The following is a 22,550-nucleotide window of genomic DNA, read 5'->3' as shown; positions in this document are numbered from 1 at the left end:
TACAGTAATAGTAGTTAGTAAATATACTTTGCCCTGTAATTCATTGACAATAGCTCATTTATTCAGATGAAAGTTTAAAACTTCCGTATTATTTATTCTCTTTTTACATGAAGGCCCTAGAAAAATTTATTCAGATGTTAAAGACAGACCTAGAACGTGAAAGAAGAGGCAAACAAGGAGTTGAAAATCTGGCCAAAGCTTTACAGGAAACCCCAACCTTCGGAGGGGAAGAATCCCAACAAGATGTGAATGATAAACTACAGCATGTAAGTGAGAGTAATTTTTACTGGACGTAGATGTTACTATACCACCATTATCATTTGGAATAATATTCTGATGTTATACCTGTATATTAATCAAATTAAGGCTAATTGTAATTTTTAAGTGTAATTTCATTTAGTAAGAAGATTTAGATGCAATGCTGTATATTCAAGGTTGCTCTTGTTGCAATGTTATACCTGTATATTAATCAAGTTGAGGCTAATTGTAATTTGTAATTGTAATTTCACTTGGTAAGAAGATTTAGATGCAATACTGTATATTCAAGGTTGCTCTTGTTGCATTCATTATGATAGGATCATTAATTTTTTGTTTTTAATTTTTTGTATTGCCTATAATGTAGAGAGATTACGCCATTTTATTATGATAATTAGTACAATATGACATAAGGTTTGGAGTATTTTTCATGCTTATATTTTTCCATTTTATTTTCCTTTCATTTATTTATCCAAGTATTGAACAGGTATGGGTAGGCAGCAGTAACTATAGGGTATTATTTGTTCTGTAACAGCCAACACCAGTTTTACATATACATTGCCGTTTAGATGATACAGTTGAGATGTAGGGGTAACTGTGAAAAATGTTTTTAGATAAGATATTAGGATAAGTTCCACCAAAAAAATTCCTTATACTTTTCAAATCTTGACAGGATGCCTACAACAGACTACAACATGTAAGTCGTATTTATGGAAAATGTTAGTCACTAATTGAACAGTAGAGTTTTATTAGATAATGCTAAATGCATGGATGGCCTGATGCATTGTATAATCCAGAGAGATATTGTGCATCATATAGTACTGTATTCAGATGTCCTTTTATTTATGTGTAATTGTCGTCCGACTTTTTTTAATACTTACAATTTATTTTCTAATCAATTATTCTGTGTCTTAAATTTAATTTGGTTTTAGTATTAGTGCTTTTTCTAGAATGTTTTATTTTATGGATTGTATTTTTCAGAGTTACTACCATTATCACACTATACTATACTATATTTGTCTTGAATTTGTGCAGATGAAGGCTATGCTGGCATACCTAGAGGCAGCACGTTATAAGGTGCAGTGTTCACTTGACGAGTTGAACAACAGACCCAAAATGACACATCCTCTGGCAAAACACATTGAAGTCCACAGAGACAAGCAAGGTCTCAGTTTCTCAGTTTTAAAGGTACAGTACATCAATTTAGAGATCTAGCAATCAGTGGCTCTAAATACTGTAGTTACTGTAGTTTGTTGAATGAATATGCCAATTTTATACTTTGAAAAAGATAGTTTATTCCTTTTTATATTAGAACATAGAGTAATATATACGGAAATGATAATTTGTTCATCGATTCATAGGTTCCTCCTTGGGTAAGAGGCAACAGTGTAGATGTATCTCCTGCAAGTGATTCACCTACAGGGTCTCCAAATTGGAATGACCGAGGGACTGCTGATGGGAATTCTGTACAACCAGATTCAGATTTTGGTAAGAACCTTCGTGTTTTTGTTACTAGATTCATTATTAGATTTAAATAGTATACTGTAGTCGTGTAATAGTCTTAAGCTATGTTATCACTAGATAAATGTACCATAGTGTCTTTGAAATTTTTTAACAATTTTCTAAATTAAAGAATTGGATATCTAATTTCCAGTTTGTGAAGTATTATTGCATCAAGAAGCACTAATTTCTTTTTTTTCGTGTACCTTACCTTGTGCTTTTGTACGCTAACTTTCCTTAACTATAACCTAAATGTTATCCACATTCCTGTGATATGATCCAAATCCTTTTGTCCTTATGTGGACATGTACATTTTGTTTCACTATTGTGATGACACATTTGCACAAATGTGTATTTTATATGTACTAGGTAACAAGGTTCAAATTCTGGTTGACATAAATGACAATAAATCCCCTGCTTCAAATTCTGAAGAACTCCCTTTGCCCTCTGGCAGAGTAAAGAGTTCAACATTAGAAAGAAAAGAGGAAAAAGCCGTCACAGATCATAAGGTAGAATTAGAAACGGTACCCAAACCAATAAAATCCCCTCGCATGTTTATGTCTGCTCCCCGTTACCCCTCCCTGATGATTGTTACAGATGAATTCAGCTCCCAAGGATCAGACAGAGAGTATCAGAATGCTGTAACTGGTGAGGATAACGTTGATGCAACCACTAAGGAGGACACATACTATGCCCGACCATTAGAGTCGGCACCAGTAGTTGGCCGTTGTAAGGCATTATATGATTATGAAGCCAACATGTATGATGAGCTTACAATTAAAACAGGTCAGTGTCATGAGAAGGATGAGTATCTTTTGCTTCTACAGGTTAGATGTCTTGATTAAGACTTTGGAGTAACAGTAGTACAATACATTATGGAAGTAAGTTATGTGCATATGTATTTTGAAACCTTTTTTCACCATCATTGTACTTTTTTAAGAATTAAGAGGGAGTTTAATTTTTATTTAAGGAATAACCAGGTAAAGGAAAATGTGAAATCTATTTTGTGCCAAATGTACAAAATGTCACAATATTAAATTTTTGGAATAGCTTTCAAACAACAAATTAAATCTAGAAGTAATGCATTTGGTCCATTGATTTGAAGTGGATCCCTAATTTATATGTTTGGCTTATTAATTTTCAAATCTCTTCACTATACAGTAAAGGGCATTGTGTACTGAACAATAGTACAGTAATTGAATTATATCAGGTAATTTAATTACACTGTCTTCTCATATTCCAGGTTTGAATATTTATTAGTTTAAAAATTCTATATATAAAAGGTCGTGTTCATATAGACAAAAACTATTTACAGTACAAAAGCATTTGCTGAAAATAACATCTTAATCATAGCAACACCTGCAAGTTTGGGCATAACACCAGGTTTTTTTCTCGTTCTGCAGCCAATTTTTAAAAGCCTGTGTCAAAATTAGGGACTGATAAGAAATAGGAAATCAGCAGTGGAAATATATACTCTGAATCCATAATTGATACTTTAGTAGATGGTGGTGATGTAGTTCAATTATTGACATCCAACTTAATTTTCATTGGCATTTTGTTGATAGTTTTATCCTTTTTATTATACTGTTTAAATGAACAGTTCAAAATTGTGATAACTAAATGCATGTATAATATATTCAATTATACTTAAGATTTGCCATCTTATTTTGAAAGACTGGACATCAGGCCTAAAATCCATAATCCAATTCGAAGATTGGTTGCTCTTAATTTTGCTCTCTTATATATAGAGCAAAAGTTAACAGATTTTGTCATGCACATCAGTGTAAAATACAAGGGGAGTATAACTATTGTGTTGGATGAAAGAAAAGTAAAACATAATTCAACCAATACAGGTTTTAATGGCAAGAAAAAGTACAGTTAGCAAAGATTAAATCTAATATAAATCAATGATATAAATGATCAAACCTGCCAAGAATTTATCTGTGTACCTGGGACATACGACCAGGTTAAGATATTAAAGAGTAGTCCCTCTTCGGTGTCACATTGGCGGGCTGCTCACACAAGAGTCTATCACACAAAAATGTGTGGCAATCTTAACCCCTAACCAAATGGTGTCTCATACTGCAGACTGCAGGAACTTTGTCATGTTTTTACACCCATAAATGGTTGTATTAGAAAATATTGTGGTTTTCCATACACATATGGTAACTTCTATGCTTGCAGTATCTTGTCTGTCACAGTTGTTACTTTTCTAGCATACTAAATAACCAGTACCAGGTTGGTTAAGGGAAACCATGCTGTCAGTCTCCAATCGTCGAGAAACTTTCTTCCTTCTGAAAGATATATCGGTAATTACACATTTATACACTGATACTGTGCCAGGTTATAGTTTTACCTGTACATTGTACTTGGTAATGACAATTTCATATAACTCATAAATGCTGCACCTAAAAGATCAGTACCTAAGTTAAAGGTTATTACCTTTTGAATACACAGGTAACTTACCTACTAGCAAGGAAGTTATTAAGCAATTAATTAAGGTTGATTAAATGTAAAAGTTTTGTTAACATTAATTTTATTATTTATTATATAGTATTTGTTTCCATATGATTTTAAACAGGTGCATGATGATTAATTAAAGCTGTGAATACAATATTATTCATGACTTATCTTTCAGACTTTCATCTTATGGGTATTATTTTGATATTTACCTTAATGGTTATACATAGTACACTAGTTGTAATGTTGATTATAATTGATTCTTAAAAAGGTTCCAGTGCTTCAGGTATTCATCTAACCATAATTTCTTTCATACTACACCACTGGCTGTTAGGTGTCAAGTGCAGATTGTGTCCTCTTGTTCAGTGACAGGCCTATGCTTTGAGAAGGAAAAAGGCAAAGGTTTCCAAAGGTTTCTCATATGTCATCCTTGGATACAGCCAAGATAATGCCAAAATTTCCCCCTGCCTTAATCTCGGGCAGTATGCTGCAGTAATGGGAAAAACTTTGATCTGTCAGCAAGTTTATCAGACTTGGTGGGGTACAGTTCTCCAAGTGATAACTGCACAGCCCGATCTGGAAGGTTTCCTGTTGCTGTGCAGACTTCCAATAATGAGTTACATCCAAGACCAAGCAAATCGAAGGCGGCCAATTCTTCTCATCCTGTGAAATGATGGCAATAGTGTGTGTCTTGTGCTGTATCGCGCGATGGCAATGACCTTCTGAGCATACCAATTATGAACCAGTTGTCTAACTGGGTTTTGAAGAAGAATGATACTTTAATTTTCTGATATACAAACAAGTTGGTCCAGAAATAATTTGGTGAAGACTACATTTCTCCTCTTGAGCCTTCCAAGGAGCCAAGTGCTGGTGGTGAAATTCTACATATAGATTCATCACAAAGGCTTTTCCAAGGGCTGTGGCTCTTCGAAAATCCCTGCAGCCAAACCTCCGGATCCAGCCAGGATCAGGATCAAAGGAGGCCATAACCTTCTCTAGACCTTGATCAGTACTATCTTGAACCTTCTCCTTTCGATAGGATTCTGTGGGCTATCAGTACTGACTTCAGCTTTTTCCATTTAAAACTGTGGGAAGAGAGGATGATTCAAGGACACTGATATTAGCATTCTACCTCTCTTGCTGCTATGAATTGGTCAATACCTAACATGCAGTTGGGCAACCTTGGAATTGACTAGAGCAGAATCTTTGATAGGGAATTGAAATGGATATTGAAAACATTTTCTGGACCACCAGTTCCCCTGTCTCGCAGACCAGTGATGTTTATGAATATACTTAAATATCAATAAAGGCATACCTTTGCTGGCAAAAGGTGAAAGGAATGTTGGAAAAAGAATGTGCTTAAAGGTCTACAGGCCAAGACAAGTCTTTAACCTTCCTGCAGTATATTTTGGGTTAGTTGATATTTATGGAGGAGGTTATCAACTTTTCTCCTACAAATCAGTTTTTCAACAAAATATTTTTAAAATGGAAATTGCCATTTGTACTGGGTTCCATCAAAGTAAAGAGTTTAGGTATCTAATGCATGGGCAGGATCCATATTTCAGAGTGAACATTCATCAATCCCCTTCCAAATATCTCTGCTTCTTCCTCAAGGTATAGTGTACCAGTTCAAAACCAGGTGTTCTCAAGTATGTTGCCTCTCAGGTGTTCACAGTGGTTGAAGTTCAGACCCACTTGCAAGGGGTATATGTTGCTGATGTATATCGAAGAAGATTGCCTGCCCCTAGCCCCAATAAGGCAGTTGCTACAGGACGAGATCAGCTTCTTGCCTGTTATTACAACTTGGAAATCTAAGCATGCTGAAAGACATGGTAGCAACAAGAATCTTTCAATCAAACATTCTATCCAACATGCTCTGAGAAATAGCCCAAACATATCTGTCCAAGGCAGTACTTCAAGCAAGGCGCTGGCAGGCTTCTGGGTCACTTTTCCTTGCTGAAGGACCTCATTCCACGTGGGTGACTTTACCAGAGATTCCATCAGTAGTGTTTGAAGGATCTCCCTGAATTATTCTCTTCCAGTGGGACATGAGGAGAATTCAATGGAGTTTCTCATCTCTCCAACTCTGGACATACAACTGTTCTCAAAATGCATTGAAAGTGGGGTTATGGTGCATGCAACCGGCGAATTGGTTTCAGCTGTGTGGTCAGTTAAAGAAATTTCTCTGCAAGCATTCCAAGAATGTTTGAGGTGGCCCTCTGCAGTGTTGATTAAGAACACTACCACAATAGTATCTCGTGTACAAATTAAAGCTGATGCACATGTGGGAGACATGCCAGGTGCTAGTGCTGTCAACCAGATATATTACTGGCAAAAGATATGTTCAAGCAAACATGCCATGTCACCTTATTGTAGAGTCCTAGTAGTCTCAACATCCTTGTAGTGTAAAGCAGAAAGAGAGAGTGCCATAAGAGTAAAGAAGCTCCCAGTATTTCATTCCCCACTTCCTGACCCTTGAACAATGTTTGAGGTCACCTTCCAACAACCCTGGGATCACCAGGAGGCTCACGCTATTCATCTGTTTAGCGTAGGCACTGGCCGATCAACCAAGGATTAACCACGCCATGTCTCGGCATGACCAAAGTTGCTCTCAAATGGTGCATGCTGAATGGTATCTATTAGAGTTACCAGCAATCCGTTAAGTGGCCTGCACTTTACAGTGAGACTTTCTAGCATCCCCTCCAAGCAAAAACCCCTTTTTGCCAGGGACACCACAGGGAATATTTGGATACCTGTGGTCCAGCTTCTACTGTTGGTGTTGTAGAATGGGATACTGTATTTCTCTTGTCAAAGCATCTTTTAACACAGATCGCAGACTTTCTGTCTTTCTTTGCCGAGAGAAGTTCCTATACGTTGCAGTTGTAACTGGCTACTGCTTAGCCTAGAGTTGTTGTCCCCATTGCTCATAAGGAGCTAAAAGCAATTTTTGCCCATCCTGAGACTTCTGCTTGGAGTGGAATATGCTCACTGTGCTCAAGACTCTCACACATACATAGTATGAGCCTTTCAGGCAGTCATTTAACAGAGATCTGAATCTCAAGACTGTCTTTTTACTAGCCTTAACAAAGAAGGTCTCCTAAGTTTTTTGCCAGTTTGTGGCAAAAACTGTCGAAACGGACCACCATCACCATGTTCAAGACCTTCGCACCTCTCTGCATGTGTGAAGCATCAGGTCCCTTTCGATCAGCAATCCCCCACAATGCCGCTCTCCCCCAAAGGGATGTCTCAATGAATACTTCAGGAGCAAACCGGACAAAGAATAGAACCGGAGAGTTACATGAAGAAGAAGGGACAACAGTGGGGACAACAATAATGAGGTCCAACTTGTGACCTCAGGTGGTGTGACGAGAGGTTACACGATCTTTCCCAACTATGAATGAATGAACAAACAAGTTATCAGAGCCCCGGCATCTGTCGAAACCTTCAGAAGCTTCCTTGTGGCCTGTATGCCATTGATTCCCAGGGAGGGCCACAACTTTTCTCAGTACAAGATATGGGGAAGGTGATACTTATGCCTTCCCCTTCCCTGAAGCAGACCTCAAGCTCAAGCTGGTATCTCCTACCTCCTCCTGAATTCTTGCACAGGGCCCAGCCCCAGAGGAACCCGAAGCGACAGAAGGTTAAGAAAGATAAGGAAAGAAAAAGTTCTTTGGAGATTGCCAAGTAAAGCTAAGAATTCCCTTAACTCTTCTGGCCAAACTGTACCCACTTGCAGAGGAAGCTAAAACTTTTTTGTCACAAGGGGATGACTGTAAACAGTATCCCACCCCCCACCAAATTTGCTGGTGAAGTTCTATGGAGAGCTTGCGCTTTCTTATAAACCACCTACAGTTACAGCCAAGTATACCAGGTCAAACACACATGGCAGAAAATTAAAACGGCCTGTTTATGAGGCAGAAATGAAAGCGATTGCTCAGTTGCCTGCCTGGTGGGTAGGACCTACCCTCATTAAAAGTTTTAACAACCGTTTATTAAAGGACTATGGTTTGCATTTGTGTAGCAACAAACAAAAATTACTAATAAATATAAATTTTAAAAGTCCAATAAGGAACTATAATACAGATCACAACACGAAGGCAGTAATTTCCATTTTCAAAATTTTAATCAACTATGAAACTTTTCTAATGAATGTCTCGGTAACAAAAGAAAGCTAAACCACATATGAGAATATAGTATAAAAAGTATTGGACTAAAAACAAACCTTGAGAACGGGATATTATATTCATATAAACACTATAGTATATACATTAACAATGATTTGCAATATATTACTTAAAAATTAAATAATGATGCTAAAAAGAGACCTACCTCCTTCCATTTGTGCCTCATGATTAATGCTATCAAAGATAGCACTTTTTAATTAAGGCCATTCATGGAAACTTCCTGACAGCAATAAAGGGATTTTTGTTTGGCTTTGGGAATTGCTAAACAATATCATTGGTTCCAAGGCCTTTGCTGAAGTTGAACTGCAAAATGGAGAATAGATGATTACCTTCAGCATATCTACACTGTGCAAGATGCTAAAAAACTTTAGATAATATGTAAGTTATAGAAATTAGGTGGTAATCAGCAAGGTGAGAACAATCACCAATAAGTTTGCACAAAGCCAGATTTAGTTAGTAATGGTAGAACTAACTGTAAGAAGCTAAAGTATCCAAAGACACTAGCGACTGATCAGCATTTACCATAAATGAGCTGATGTCACTGGTAAGATATCCAACCAACCTAGGAGGTAGTATATATTTGCATCATGAGAACACAATCCAAAGTTCATCTACAGGCCTAATAATAGACACAATTCTATAACAATATACAAATATTTCTACAATTCATCCCTGGAAAATGTATGAGAACATCTAGATATCAACAGAGAAGACACTAATTTGTAAATGCAAATGATTAACCCTCCAGCTGAAACATTTGACCCTACCATATGAGGCTAAAGGAAGATTTAGAAAGTAGTTGAAATGGTCAGTGAAATATGCCACCTTGTTCTATTGGTAAAGAATCTCTCCCTGATCATTCAAGTTGAGTAACCCTCCAAATGGGAGTTGCAAGAAATTTTTTTTAGATTATTAAGATCTATAATCAGTCTCCAACCTTCCTAAGGTTTCAAAACAAGGATGAGTCAACTGTTGAATCCCTAAAGACAAATTTCTTCAATAAGCCTGGTTGAGAACACTTCTCCAGATTAGAGGGGCAGTGCACGGACAATTGGTAAGACAGCAGAGAAAGAAATTTCTTCAATAAGCCTGGTTGAGAACACTTCTCCAGATTAGAGGTGCAGTACACAGGCAAATGGTAGGACAGCAGAGAAAGGCATGTTGAAGCGTCAAAATTCAAGGTATCTGGCCAGTAATACTGAAGAAAAGGGTTTTTCCAAGCTTTACAAACAAGTTATTAGGGAAGAGATTTAGATCCTGGAATTTGGGTTATATGGTCCAGAACTAAGACCAGGAAGTCCATTCACCATAAACATGTAGTTGTAGGAAAATTACAGTAGTCAAATTATTTAGTAATTCCTTAGAGGTTGGATAAGGAAAAGGAACAAGATTATTAGGCTAATAGGTGGATCAGGATACAGTTCTGCAAAAAAAATCTCATGAGGTTTGACACTTATTGAGCTAAAAAGTTCTTTTAAGTAACCCAGAGATATCCTTGAAAGCAACCTCCTTCTTCATCAGCTGGAAAAATGCCTGTATATTTAAAGGAAGGAAGAAGCACTATACAATAACTGTTCCATCAACTGGAGGAGGATCGCCAGTCTCGAGAGACCTGGTTCCACTGAGAACCCTTCCTTGTCAAATTTAACCTATCAAAATTATTTGCCTCTTCTTTCCATCCACTGGATAATACCAAGAATAAAGAATGAAGGGAAACCTACAGGGAGTGAAAGGTAACGACCATTCCTGTGACCATTTTAATCCATTTGAGGCAGCACCAGAAATCTATGTACTATATATCACTAACTGGGGAAGGAAGCAGGAGAGTACACCTGGGCAGGAGAGACCAGTCAAGCAGGGATAACCATACAATACAGTACACCAATGCAGTTACAGTTGTCAGATATGGAGACAGGGTATCAGAGGTGGTAGGGTGGAGATAAAATCACATATATTTCTGTATTTGATTGAAACACAAAGATCACCTTGGACTGATTAATGAGTAACTCCTCGTATTGCAAAAATTTCAATAAAGGCAAAGGCAGGGAAAGGAGAAGTAGAAAGAATTAAGCTGGGGTCCAAGTAGCAAGAGACAGACAGGAAACTTAATTTTGTAGAGGAAGAGGGTAAGCCCTTGCAGAAGTCCTCTAAGTAGGCTTTTTCATCAGATAAAGAAGCAAATCAAGGTTGGAGAATGTCTACAGAGTCTCTTTCGCCACATTGGTTGCAAGGAGATTGATACCTTGCCTGACTCAAATCTAAAGAGAACAGAACTATTTTCATGAACAATAAAGAGACATTATTTATTGTCATTTAGGTGCACCACTTCATGTGTGTGAAGAGAAACCACTTGTCACACACTACGCAATTTTTTTTTTAAACACATTTTTTCCCATTCACAAAGGGGGCATCAGCTGCAAAACCTTAGAAGCTATAAATTTTGCCCTGCGATCACACTAACTTGAGAATGAACTGACGGGCGGCCAATGTCCCACGTAAGTGGACAATCATAAACAAATGAACATGAGCATGAATATTATTAAAATCTCTAGAAAAATACATAAACAAATAATGGCAAATGATCTAAAAATTAAATGGCAAAATTATAATTAGGAAATCTGTATACAGTAATTGGTATCATGAGTATGAGTTCAAAAACAAAACTAAGCCTCTGCAAAAATAAAGAAAAATCACTTATTAAAGAATCCTAATTGATGAGTTGATAAATGGCACCTTGCACAAAATTGTATGAAAGTTAACAATCCTGGAAAGTATTGTACTCATTTGCACAAACCAAAGTCATGATGAGATCTTATGTCTTTCAAGATCTGTCAAGTTGTATAGAGTTGTTTGGGAGAAGAAATATTTGTGGTTTATAGGCTACTTATGATCAAGGAGTACAGTATATAAGTAGAAAATGGCTACCTAGAGAATGTACCACTTAATGCAGTGTAAGATATATTCACAATATAAGTTTCATAGTTGCGTAATTTTTCCAGATATTGGTGTACAAGGATTACTAATATTGTAAGAGTAGTTTCTCATTACCTTATTTATTTTCACATTGACAGGTGATATAATTGGCATCACAGAAAAGCAGCCAGATGGATGGTGGGTTGGAGAACTAGATGGTGTTGTCGGTATATTCCCTGCGACATACGTGGAAGAAATCGATTGATGCCAGCCAGCCACGGAGTGCTCACCCCCTGCCACAGGCTCAGCTTCAAATCTTCATACATTACAGCTTGTTGAAGAAAGTTTTGCCTAAATAAAACATAAGAGAGAGAGTTTAGAATGAGTTACAGCCAATTATCATTCTATGAAAATAAACAGCTATGATAACTCTTAATGGTGGGGCTTACCTGGATTTAATTGTATTTGGATGCTCAAATATTTCTGTACTGATCCAGACATGCACTCCGTGGCATTGCTAATCTGCAATATAAATAAGTTTATAAGTTGGGATGTTTAACATTTACATGAACATTAAAACAGCTTATGTACTAAAGGAAGCTTTATTTTTTTGCTCAGAATAAACTACTTGAGATATGCTTCTGTATCTATTGCTTGAATGAATAGATGAATGTGTATCTCAAAAATTAGTGTGTATAGGAAATACAGTGTAAGAACTTGTGTGCCATTGTGAAGAAGCTTGAAAATGTATACAATGTACTGTATTTGGTAATTAGTGAAGTGTGAATGTAATATGTATATACTTGACTCATGTCTTCCAAATTGCTTGTTTGTTACTTTTCATATATATTTTTATCTATGTCATGGATACTTTATTACTCATTAGCTGTAAGTGTTATAAATTTATATTTGTACATAAACATGACCATCAAAATAAAAAGGAATTTTAAGATCAGTTTTTAGCAAAAACACCCTCTTAGAATCCTGTCATTTACTTTCAAAATGCTTTTGTGTATTTCTTTTTATTGTTCATCCTTTTGTTATTTATCCCTTCTTTTTATTACATGTCAGATCTGATGTAAACATGTCCAAAGAACCTCCCCCCTTTTTTTTTTTATATACAATTCAACAAGTCATACCTGTGATTGTCTAAAAAACTGAGAACATGTCTTCTGTTTACTGTTTTGTGTGTGTGTATATTACTAAAAATGTATATAGTTAGTATATTTGATAAGCTTCATTTTGAAGGACTTGGCCATTAATAGTCAAAAGTGTAACGTTCATCAAGGTGTAAGGATTACTATGATGAACTCAAATATTTACCAATTATGTCTAACTAAAAGATGCAGTCTTAGGTCAGGTGGTTTCTCTTAAGGTTTAGTACTATTATGTAATGAAAGGAAAAATATATAAAAAAGCATATTTATATTTATGTACTGAACATTTCAAATATTGTAGCTCTTGATCTGACTGCTTTACAGTACAGTAATTATTTTTTTTAATCGAATCTACAAGATGCTTTCCCACACTATACATTACTGTACAGTATGTGTAAAACTATAACACAATACTTTTAGTCATAGTTGGGGATAAATTTGTACATATATTGGATATCTCAACACTAGCCTTAGCACATTTAACCCAGAAAAATTGACACTGTAAATAAGTCTTTGAATCTCCAAAGTCATTTTTTAAGCTTCAGATACAACTTTTATATATTACTGCTATCAGAGGGGTAGCAGTTACTCCTCAAAACTAACCCTAGTTCTCTGGGACCAACTAAAGCTCATATAAAAATATGTCTTTGTGCTGGTGTTGAAAATAAATCCTTGAAATTAGCAGATGTTTCAATTACCTGGTTACTTCGTACAAAGTTTGACAATATTGTGTATAACTTCTCTTCACAAATCAGATAAAGTAATTTGTGAAATTTAAATCTTTTTACAAAATATCTGGGATGTGTTTTAAAAGGTCCGGCAGAGTACAGTAATACGGTGCTGTATACAGTATAAAATAATAATACTAAGTTCTCTCTCATTATGGACTACCTTAGGTAACTACAATACTGTATACAATATACCTTAGATAACTACAATGTACAGTACAAAGAATTAAAATATGATATTTTGATTATAAAATAAATTTTTGAATATACTTACCCGGTGAATATATAATAGCTGCAACTCTGTTGCTCGACAGACAAAAAACAGTAAAAACTCGCCAGCGATCGCTATACAGGTTGCGGGTGTGCCCACCAGCGCCAACTGTCGGCCAGATACCACACTCGATGTAAACAACGACTCAATTTCTTCTCATCCCACTGCGTCTCTATTGGGGAGGAAGGGAGGGTCGTTTAATTTATATATTCACCGGGTAAGTATATTCAAAAATTTATTTTATAATTAAAATATCATTTTTAAATATTTAACTTAGCCGGTGAATATATAATAGCTGATTCACACCCAAGGAGGTGGGTAGAGACCAGAGTTAAATATGTTTACATCGTATAAGCTAAGAGTTTTTTATTTCATTTTGGCAGTTATCAATATAACAAAACCAAAATAAATAGGTACCTGGTAAGGAAGTCGACTTAGACGATTACTCTGCCTTGTAAGTACGTCTTCCTTACGGAGACTCGCGATCCTCTTAGGATGCTGACAGACCCCTAGGATCTGAAGTATCAAGGGTTGCAACCCATACAACAGGACCTCATCAAACCCCTAATCTGGGCGCTCTCAAGAAATGACTTTGACCACCCGCCAAATCAACCAGGATGCGAAAGGCTAAGGCCTTCCGGACAACCCATAAAAACAACATTAAAAACATTTCAAGAGACAGATTAAAAGGATATGGAATTAGGGAATTGTAGTGGTTGAGCCCTCACCCACTACTGCACTCGCTGCTACGAATGGTCCCAGTGTGTAGCAGTTCTCGTAAAGAGACTGGACATCTTTCAAGTAAAATGACGCGAACACTGACTTGCTTCTCCAATAGGTTGCGTCCATTATACTTTGCAGAGATCTATTTTGCTTAAAGGCCACGGAAGTTGCTACAGCTCTAACTTCGTGCGTCTTAACCTTAAGCAAAGATCGGTCTTCCTCACTCAGATGTGAATGAGCTTCTCGTATTAACAATCTGATAAAATATGACAAACCATTCTTTGACATAGGCAAGGATGGTTTCTTAACTGAACACCATAAAGCTTCAGATTGGCCTCGTAAAGGTTTAGTACGATCTAAATAGAACTTAAGAGCTCTAACAGGGCATAAGACTCTTTCTAGTTCATTGCCTACGATCTTCGATAAGCTGGGAATATCGAAAGATTTAGGCCAAGGCCGAGAAGGTAGCTCATTTTTGGCTAGAAAACCAAGTTGCAGCGAACAAGTAGCTTTTTCCGACGAAAATCCGATGTTCTTGCTGAAGGCATGAATCTCACTGACTCTTTTAGCCGAGGCTAAGCATACCAGGAAAAGAGTCTTAAGAGTGAGATCTTTCAGGGAGGCTGACTGTAAAGGCTCAAACCTGTCTGACATGAGGAATCTTAGTACCACGTCTAAATTCCACCCAGGAGTAGCCAAACGATGCTCCTTAGTGGTCTCAAAAGACTTAAGGAGGTCTTGCAGATCTTTATTGTTGGAAAGATCTAAGCCTCTATGCCGGAAGACCGATGCCAACATGCTTCTGTAGCCCTTGATAGTGGGAGCTGAAAGGGATCGTCCTTTTCTCAGGTATAAGAGAAAATCAGCTATTTGGGCTACAGAGGTACTGGTCGAGGATACAGAAACTGACTTGCACCAGTCTCGGAAGACTTCCCACTTCGATTGGTAGACTCTAATGGTAGACGCTCTCCTTGCTCTAGCAATCGCACTGGCTGCCTCCTTCGAAAAGCCTCTAGCTCTCGAGAGTCTTTCGATAGTCTGAAGGCAGTCAGACGAAGAGAGTGGAGGCTTTGGTGTACCTTCTTTACGTGTGGCTGACGTAGAAGGTCTACTCTTAGAGGAAGACTTCTGGGAACGTCTACTAACCATCGAAGTACCTCGGTGAACCATTCTCTCGCGGGCCAGAGGGGAGCAACTAACGTCAACCTTGTCCCTTCGTGAGAGGCGAACTTCTGCAGTACCTTGTTGACAATCTTGAATGGTGGGAATGCGTAGAGATCCAGATGTGACCAATCTAGGAGGAAGGCATCTATATGTATTGCTGCTGGGTCCGGGACTGGAGAGCAATAGATTGGAAGCCTCTTGGTCAGCGAGGTTGCAAAGAGATCTATAGTGGGTTGACCCCAAGTGGCCCAAAGTCTCTTGCACACATCCTTGTGGAGGGTCCATTCGGTTGGAATTACTTGCCCTTTCCGACTGAGACAATCTGCTAGGACGTTCAAGTCGCCCTGGATGAACCTCGTTACTAGGGAGATGCCTCGACCTTTTGACCAGATGAGCAGGTCCCTTGCGATCTCGTACAATGTCAGTGAGTGGGTACCTCCTTGTTTGGAGATGTACACCAAGGCCGTGGTGTTGTCCGAGTTTACTTCCACCACTTTGCCTCGAAGGAGATACTCGAAGCTTTTCAAGGCCAGATGAACTGCCAACAGCTCCTTGCAGTTGATATGCATGCTCCTCTGACTCGAGTTCCACAGACCTGAGCATTCCCGACCGTCTAGCGTCGCGCCCCAGCCCAAGTCCGATGCGTCCGAGAAGAGAACGTGGTTGGGTATCTGAACAGCCAGGGGAAGACCCTCTCTTAGGTTGATATTGTCCTTCCACCAAGTCAGACAAGACTTTATCTTTCCGGAAATCGGGATCGAGACTGCCTCTAGCGTCTTGTCCTTTTTCCAGTGAAAAGCCAGATGGAATTGAAGAGGACGGAGGTGTAGTCTTCCTAGTGATATAAATTGTTCCAGGGATGACAGCGTCCCTACCAGACTCATCCACAGCCTGACTGAGCAGCGTTCTTTCTTCAGCATCTTCTGGATGGAGAGCAGGGCTTGATCTATTCTGGGGGCCGACGGAAAAGCCCGAAAAGCTTGACTGTGAATCTCCATCCCTAAATACAGAATAGTTTGGGATGGGACCAGCTGCGACTTTTCCAAATTGACTAGGAGTCCCAATTCCTTGGTCAGATCTAGAGTCCACTTGAGATCCTTCAGACAGCGACGACTGGAAGAGGCTCTGAGAAGCCAGTCGTCCAAATAAAGGGAGGCTCGGATGTCCGATAAGTGGAGGAATTTCGCCACATTCCTCATCAGCCTCGTAAATACGAGAGGAGCTGTGCTTAGGCCAAAGCACAGGGCCCGAAACTGGTAAACCACATCTTCGAAGACGAATCTCAGAAAAGGTTGGGAGTCTGAGTGAATGGGGATGTGGAAGTAGGCGTCCCTTAGGTCTAGCGAGACCATCCAGTCTTCCTTTCTGACCGCTGCTAAGACTGACTTTGTGGTCTCCATGGAAAACTTCGTCTTTGTGACAAAGACATTCAGAGCACTGACGTCTAGCACCGGTCTCCAACCTCCTGTCTTCTTTGATACTAGGAAGAGACGGTTGTAAAACCCCGGAGATTGAAGGTCCGAGACTTTGACCACCGCTCCCTTCTCTAGCAAAAGAGACATTTCCAGTTTCAGGGCTTGTCTCTTTTCTTCCTCTCTGTACCTGGGAGAGAGATCGATGGGGGACGTCGCTAGAGGGGGTTTGCGTACTAAAGGGATTTTGTACCCCTCTCTGAGTAACCTCACAGATTGTTGATCTGCGCCTCTCTTCTCCCAGGCTCGCCAGAAGTTCTTGAGTCTGGCTCCTACTGCTGTCTGAAGTTGCGGGCAGTCAGACTCTGCCCTTAGAGGACTTGGATCCTTTCCTCTTCCCTCGCTTCCCTTCGGCACGAGCACCTCCCCTGCTGGAGGCTCTGCCACGAAAGGGCGGAATAAAGCGAGATGCTGGAGTGTCTATCCTCGGTCTAGCAGACAATGTAGGCAAAGGGGGAGCTTTGCGAGCCGAGGACGCAACTAGATCGTGGGTGTCCTTCAGAACTAAAGACAAGGCAATTTCCTTAACCAAGACTTCAGGAAACAGGCACTTGGAAAGGGGAGCAAAGAGTAGCTCAGATCTTTGGCATGGCGTCACTCCAGCAGACAGGAAAGAACATAGAGACTCTCGCTTCTTCAGGACTCCGGACGTGAATGAGGCGGAAAGCTCGTTGGACCCATAACGGACGGCCTTGTCCATGCAGGACATAATGAGCAAGGAAACATCCTTATCTGCAGAAGAGATTTTCCTGCTCAGGGCTCCTAAGCACCAGTCTAGGAAGTTAAAGACTTCGAAAGCCCTAAATATACCTTTAAGAAGGTGGTCCAGGTCCGATGGTGACCAACAAATCTTCGAGCGTCTCATGGCAAGGCGGCGGGGAGAGTCTACAAGACTTGAGAAGTCGCCCTGGGCAGAGGCAGGAACTCCCAAGCCGAGAACTTCTCCCGTGGTATACCAGACGCTCGATCTAGACGAGAGTTTAGATGGGGGAAAGGCAAATGCTGTCTTTCCTAAACTCTTCTTGGTCTCCAACCAATCTCCCAACAGCCGCAAAGCTCTCTTGGATGAGCGAGAGAGAACGAGTTTAGTAAAGGCAGGTACGGTAGCAGGCACGCCTAATACAAACTCCGACGGCGGCGAACAAGGAGCCACAGAAACAAAGTGGTCAGGGAACAACTCCTTAAATACAGCCTTAAATACAGCCATGACTTTTCTAAAGTCCAAGGATGGTTGAGTTGCCTTAGGCTCATCAAGTTCTGAAGGTTGATCCTCTTGTGGTTCAGCAACGTCCTCATCTGATAGTTCCTCATCCGATAACTGATGAGGAAACGGCAAAGGAGTGGGCAACGTTTGACTCGCCGAGTCCGGTCGCACTGGTGCATGCGTGACGGAGCCGGACGCAGCATCATGGAACTGCTGCACAGTCTGGGAACTGTCAACAACCATGGGTGCGTGAGGACGCACAGCGTCTACCCGAGACTGTTTAGATCGTCTGGGTTGTGCAGTCAAAACCATACCGGGTTGCGGAGGTTGACGCACCGCGCCAAAACAAGTCACCTCTGATGGTTGATGAACGTCCTGAACGTCAACAACCACCTTCGTGCGTCGCCTAACGTCAACGTGCGGCTGGCAACCCACACTGGGTCGCATCGGTGGAGGTACAACCCCAACTGGTAGACGCGAGAAAGCTACCTCAGCGTCAACAGGACGCACAACAGACCGCTTGGATGGTTGTTGGCCAGAAGGTTCAGCAGCAACCTTCTCCGCATTGAAGTCCTCCATCAAGGACGCAAGCTTGGACTGCATGTCCTGCAGCAACACCCATTTAGGGTCTACGGCAGCAGGTGCGGCAACAGACGGGGTGAGCGACTGAGGCGGCACAGCTTTGCCTCTCTTAGGCGGCGAGCAGTCATCAGATGACGGCAACGAGTCCGAACTGACCCAGTGGCTACAACCGGGACGTTGGACTTGTCCTGAAGGGACCGACTTACCCTTCAAAGGTCGGGAGACCTTGGTCCAGGGTTTCTTACGAGAAACACCTTCGGACGACGAGGTAAAAATGGGCTCTCTCGTCTTATGTTGGTAGGGGCGATCTTGGGGAGATACGCCTGATACCATAGAGGGAACGTCTGTTCGCTGATCAAGGCCTCTCGAACCCATGAGTCGTACGACATTGCTTCTCCCCTGGGCTTGGGAGCTTGCAAGAGGTCCCGGACTAGGAGGACGACAGGCACGAACAGACGAACCCTCAAGCGCAACACTGTTCACAACACTTTGAGAAACACTAGGCACTTTAACACTTTCCGCCGTGGCACTTTGGCACTTTAGTTCCTTTACGTCCGCCATGAGTTGATTGCGGTCACTTGCAAGGGCCTCAACTCTCTCCCCCAAGGCATGGATAGCACACATCATGTCTGCCATCGATGGTTCCTGAGTGCTAGGAGGGGGGTTAGGAACAACCACTACAGGGGAAGGATTAGGTTCAGGGGCATGTGGAGAGGAAAAATCTACCGACCTAGAAGAACTTCTCCTTACCCTATCTCTCTCTAGTCTGCGTGTATACTTCTCAAATTCGATAAAATCGAATTCCGAAAGGCCCACGCATTCCTCACACTGATCTTCCAATTGACAGGTTTTACCCCGACAATTGGAACAAACAGTGTGAGGGTCGAGAGAAGCCTTTGGAAGACGCCCATGACAGTCCCTAGCATTACATTTTCTGAACTTGGGAACTTGTGAAAGGTCAGCCATTTTGAATTGGTCAAGGGAAAATTCCAAAAAACGATCTAAGTCATCAACAATTAATCCGATCCAAAAAAGAGTTCAAGGATTTATTTGAAGAAAAACACCTGTACTGCGAAAGCTCAAACCAAATTAAAGTACTTCACCAAATATGATGTGAAAAAAATTCCAGGTTCAACAGCGAGTAAAGTACTTCTTGTCGACACGTCGACAGAGAAGAAATTGAGTCTTTGTTTACATCGAGTGTGGTATCTGGCCGACAGTTGGCGCTGGTGGGCACACCCGCAACCTGTATAGCGATCGCTGGCGAGTTTTTACTGTTTTTTGTCTGTCGAGCAACAGAGTTGCAGCTATTATATATTCACCGGCTAAGTTAAATATTTAAAAAATGAATGTTTAATACATTACTGAATACAAAGATGAAGTTAATAATGAGAAATATTAGATGCACAATACAGTTATATAGTAATTCTCAAACAGTGCATTAACTAATTTAGAAAATGTTGGCATTCACTATGTTACTTCATAAAAAATAATGAATAAACATGCTGCATGCTCTTTGTAACAACAAAAAATTCCTAGCTTACAAGGAATTTATAACTAAAGTTGAAAAATTAAAAATATACCCAATAACGAACAATTATGACCAAAGTCAAAACTAGTGATGGAAATTAAGCATCAATAAGAAACAACAAATTGACCAATATTAAAAATTTTAAAATTTGTTTTTTTCCTAACTAATGTGCCCAAATCCTTTAATAGGAGTATGATATTATTGAAGCTGAAGAAGGTTACGACTTATTTTCGGGTAAGCTAAGGGGTTGAGATCTAAGGGAAGCACTTGTAGTGCAGTGTGTAAGGATACTACACCAAAGTTAGGTTAAGTTGTAATCTTGTTTAATTCCCTTTTTCAAATGTGGGTTTTCAGTCGTACAGTAACTACTAGAATTTAAAACTGGCTAGTTATTACATCAAAATTGTTTAAATTCCCTATAAATACACCAAGAGCACTTACTTTCTTCATGAAGGATATTGTCTTCCAGTTGCCCCTTATATTCAGTTAATTCATATTAAAATGTAATTCACTACATACATAACTTCCTGTGCACTCCTGCTTACAAAAATAAAATTACAACACTTACCAAAACCTCAAGTAAGAGAAGATCCATTTGTCAAGAGATCACCAAAGACAAAAGTGGCTTTTCCCTGGAAGGTGGCCTTTCCCCTTGCTCAGTGTCGTTGCCCTCTTCCATATTTCGGGCGTGACAAAATCGCTGTTAGGCTCATGACTTGGCCAGGGGAAAAATTCTTACACCAGCTGATAATTTTTTCTGTGCTACGTTACAGCCAAACTATACCAGATATGAACTTCTAATTTATTGCATGGTGTTTGGAACAGATTGATCTTTTACCTGATGTAACCAAAATATCTTTGCAATGCTAAAATGTATTTAAAAACTAAGAAAATATGAAAATCATACAAAAACATAAGCCTATTGTATATGGAAATAAGGCAGAAATGGCTGATCTGTAATGCTGCAACAATGATTTTAATATAAACTTCATTGGTAAAGAGAGGACTTTATAACAAAATGCTAAATTTTACGGTGAACAAAATGTGCAGTTTGCCTTAACGTTTTATAGCATAACTAAGGATTGAAGATAAAAGAAACAAGAAACTGAAAATTGCATTGGAAATCCGATTAAATCTAATGAATAATGCATAAATAAGCAATAAACATAGTTTGAAAATAAATGAGAAATTGTAGAGCAGACAGACAAATTTTTATGTAACAGTTTAATTTATAGTGAAATTGTAGTTTATTTTTATATTAGGGGATAAGAGAAAGAATACCCCTTCAAATGGTATATAAAACATGAACATGAAATTATTTGCAAACAAAAAAAAATGCAACAAAAAAAATTATCTATACAAGCATAAACCTGGTGAGTATTCAGGCTGACATTTTGTGTAATAAATAAGTAATGAATAATGCTAAAAAACTGAAGCTTGTAAAGTTAAGCTGAATTAATTTCCTACATAACTCAACAAAATATATATTATAAAAAATAATGTAGAGCTAAGAAAGAATTGCTTCATCTTTATGTAGACAAATTTACAGTACTATACAGTAAAGTTTTTTTTTTTTTATAAAAGTAATATGTATTTTTCCTAAATATACAAAACAGTACTTTACATATGACAATGATAACCCAAAGTTGCGAATACAACAGCTATAACGAAGTGTTAACAATCCGCAGGTAGTCACTTACTGGTAGTGGGAGGCATATACAACACCGCCCCATGCTCACTGACAAGCCACTTTGATGGCAACTGGGACTTAATCGAGAGGTTAGTTCTGGCATTAAAGTATGAGTAAAGAACTCAGGTTTGTTTAGTTAGGGAAAATACAAATTACTTATAAAAATTTGTCAATTAACCCTACGCAAAATACAAACCATTGTCCTTTACACAGAAGACTCATCTATAGGTGGGAGAAGTCCCCATTCCAACTGGTTGGAAAACTTAGACTGGTAGACCAGGCAAAAATTTGATGGGTTTGCTTGAATCACGTCACATGGAACACACAAATGATTATGGGTTTGCCTGGTTATGTCACACTAACACTGGCAAGGAGCATGGTTAAAACTTTTTCTGTAACCAAGAATAAAACAGCCACACGCTGCGAGTGGCTTACCTGTTGATCAGATCTTCAGGTCTAGATAGCACCTCAGTAAACTCAAAAGACAATAACAACTGATCAGGATCATCAGTTACATCCCCAAGTCTCGTGATTTGAACAGTTAAAAACTTGGAATCAAGTGGTATCAAAGGATTCTGGGTCTTAGCTAGAGACTCGGGGACAAAGAGCGAGACCTGCTCCACCCCCTTGAATGGGTGATGTCGAAATAGAGACCAAGACGTTTACTTATCCATTTAGACGAGGCTACAGTGAGCCTAAAATCATTAATCCTAGGC

At 39.3% G+C, this 22,550-nt stretch overlaps 1 protein-coding gene and 1 long non-coding RNA gene across 2 annotated transcripts in view; one reads left to right on the top strand and one right to left on the bottom strand.

Moving 5' to 3' along the window:
* Nucleotides 1-13,150, top strand: part of Nost (Nostrin) — a 139,576-nt gene extending 126,426 nt beyond the window's left edge. The window contains 5 exon segments of the mRNA XM_068381987.1: nt 114-266; nt 1,291-1,443; nt 1,617-1,743; nt 2,125-2,541; nt 11,471-13,150. Of these exon segments, the coding sequence (XP_068238088.1) occupies nt 114-266; nt 1,291-1,443; nt 1,617-1,743; nt 2,125-2,541; nt 11,471-11,577 (957 nt within the window). The 3' untranslated portion in view covers nt 11,578-13,150.
* Nucleotides 2,548-21,046, bottom strand: LOC137648826 (uncharacterized). The gene is made up of 4 exons (XR_011045711.1): nt 20,713-21,046; nt 11,448-11,834; nt 8,545-8,702; nt 2,548-4,049 (listed from the first exon to the last, which is right to left on the bottom strand). It is a non-coding gene; the product is annotated as an uncharacterized lncRNA (long non-coding RNA).
* Between the last annotated feature and the right edge of the window lie 1,504 nt (nt 21,047-22,550).

Source organism: Palaemon carinicauda, chromosome 10 (assembly GCF_036898095.1).
Source record: "Palaemon carinicauda isolate YSFRI2023 chromosome 10, ASM3689809v2, whole genome shotgun sequence".
NCBI lineage: Eukaryota > Metazoa > Arthropoda > Malacostraca > Decapoda > Palaemonidae > Palaemon > Palaemon carinicauda.
This window is presented reverse-complemented; position numbering and strand designations above follow the sequence as displayed.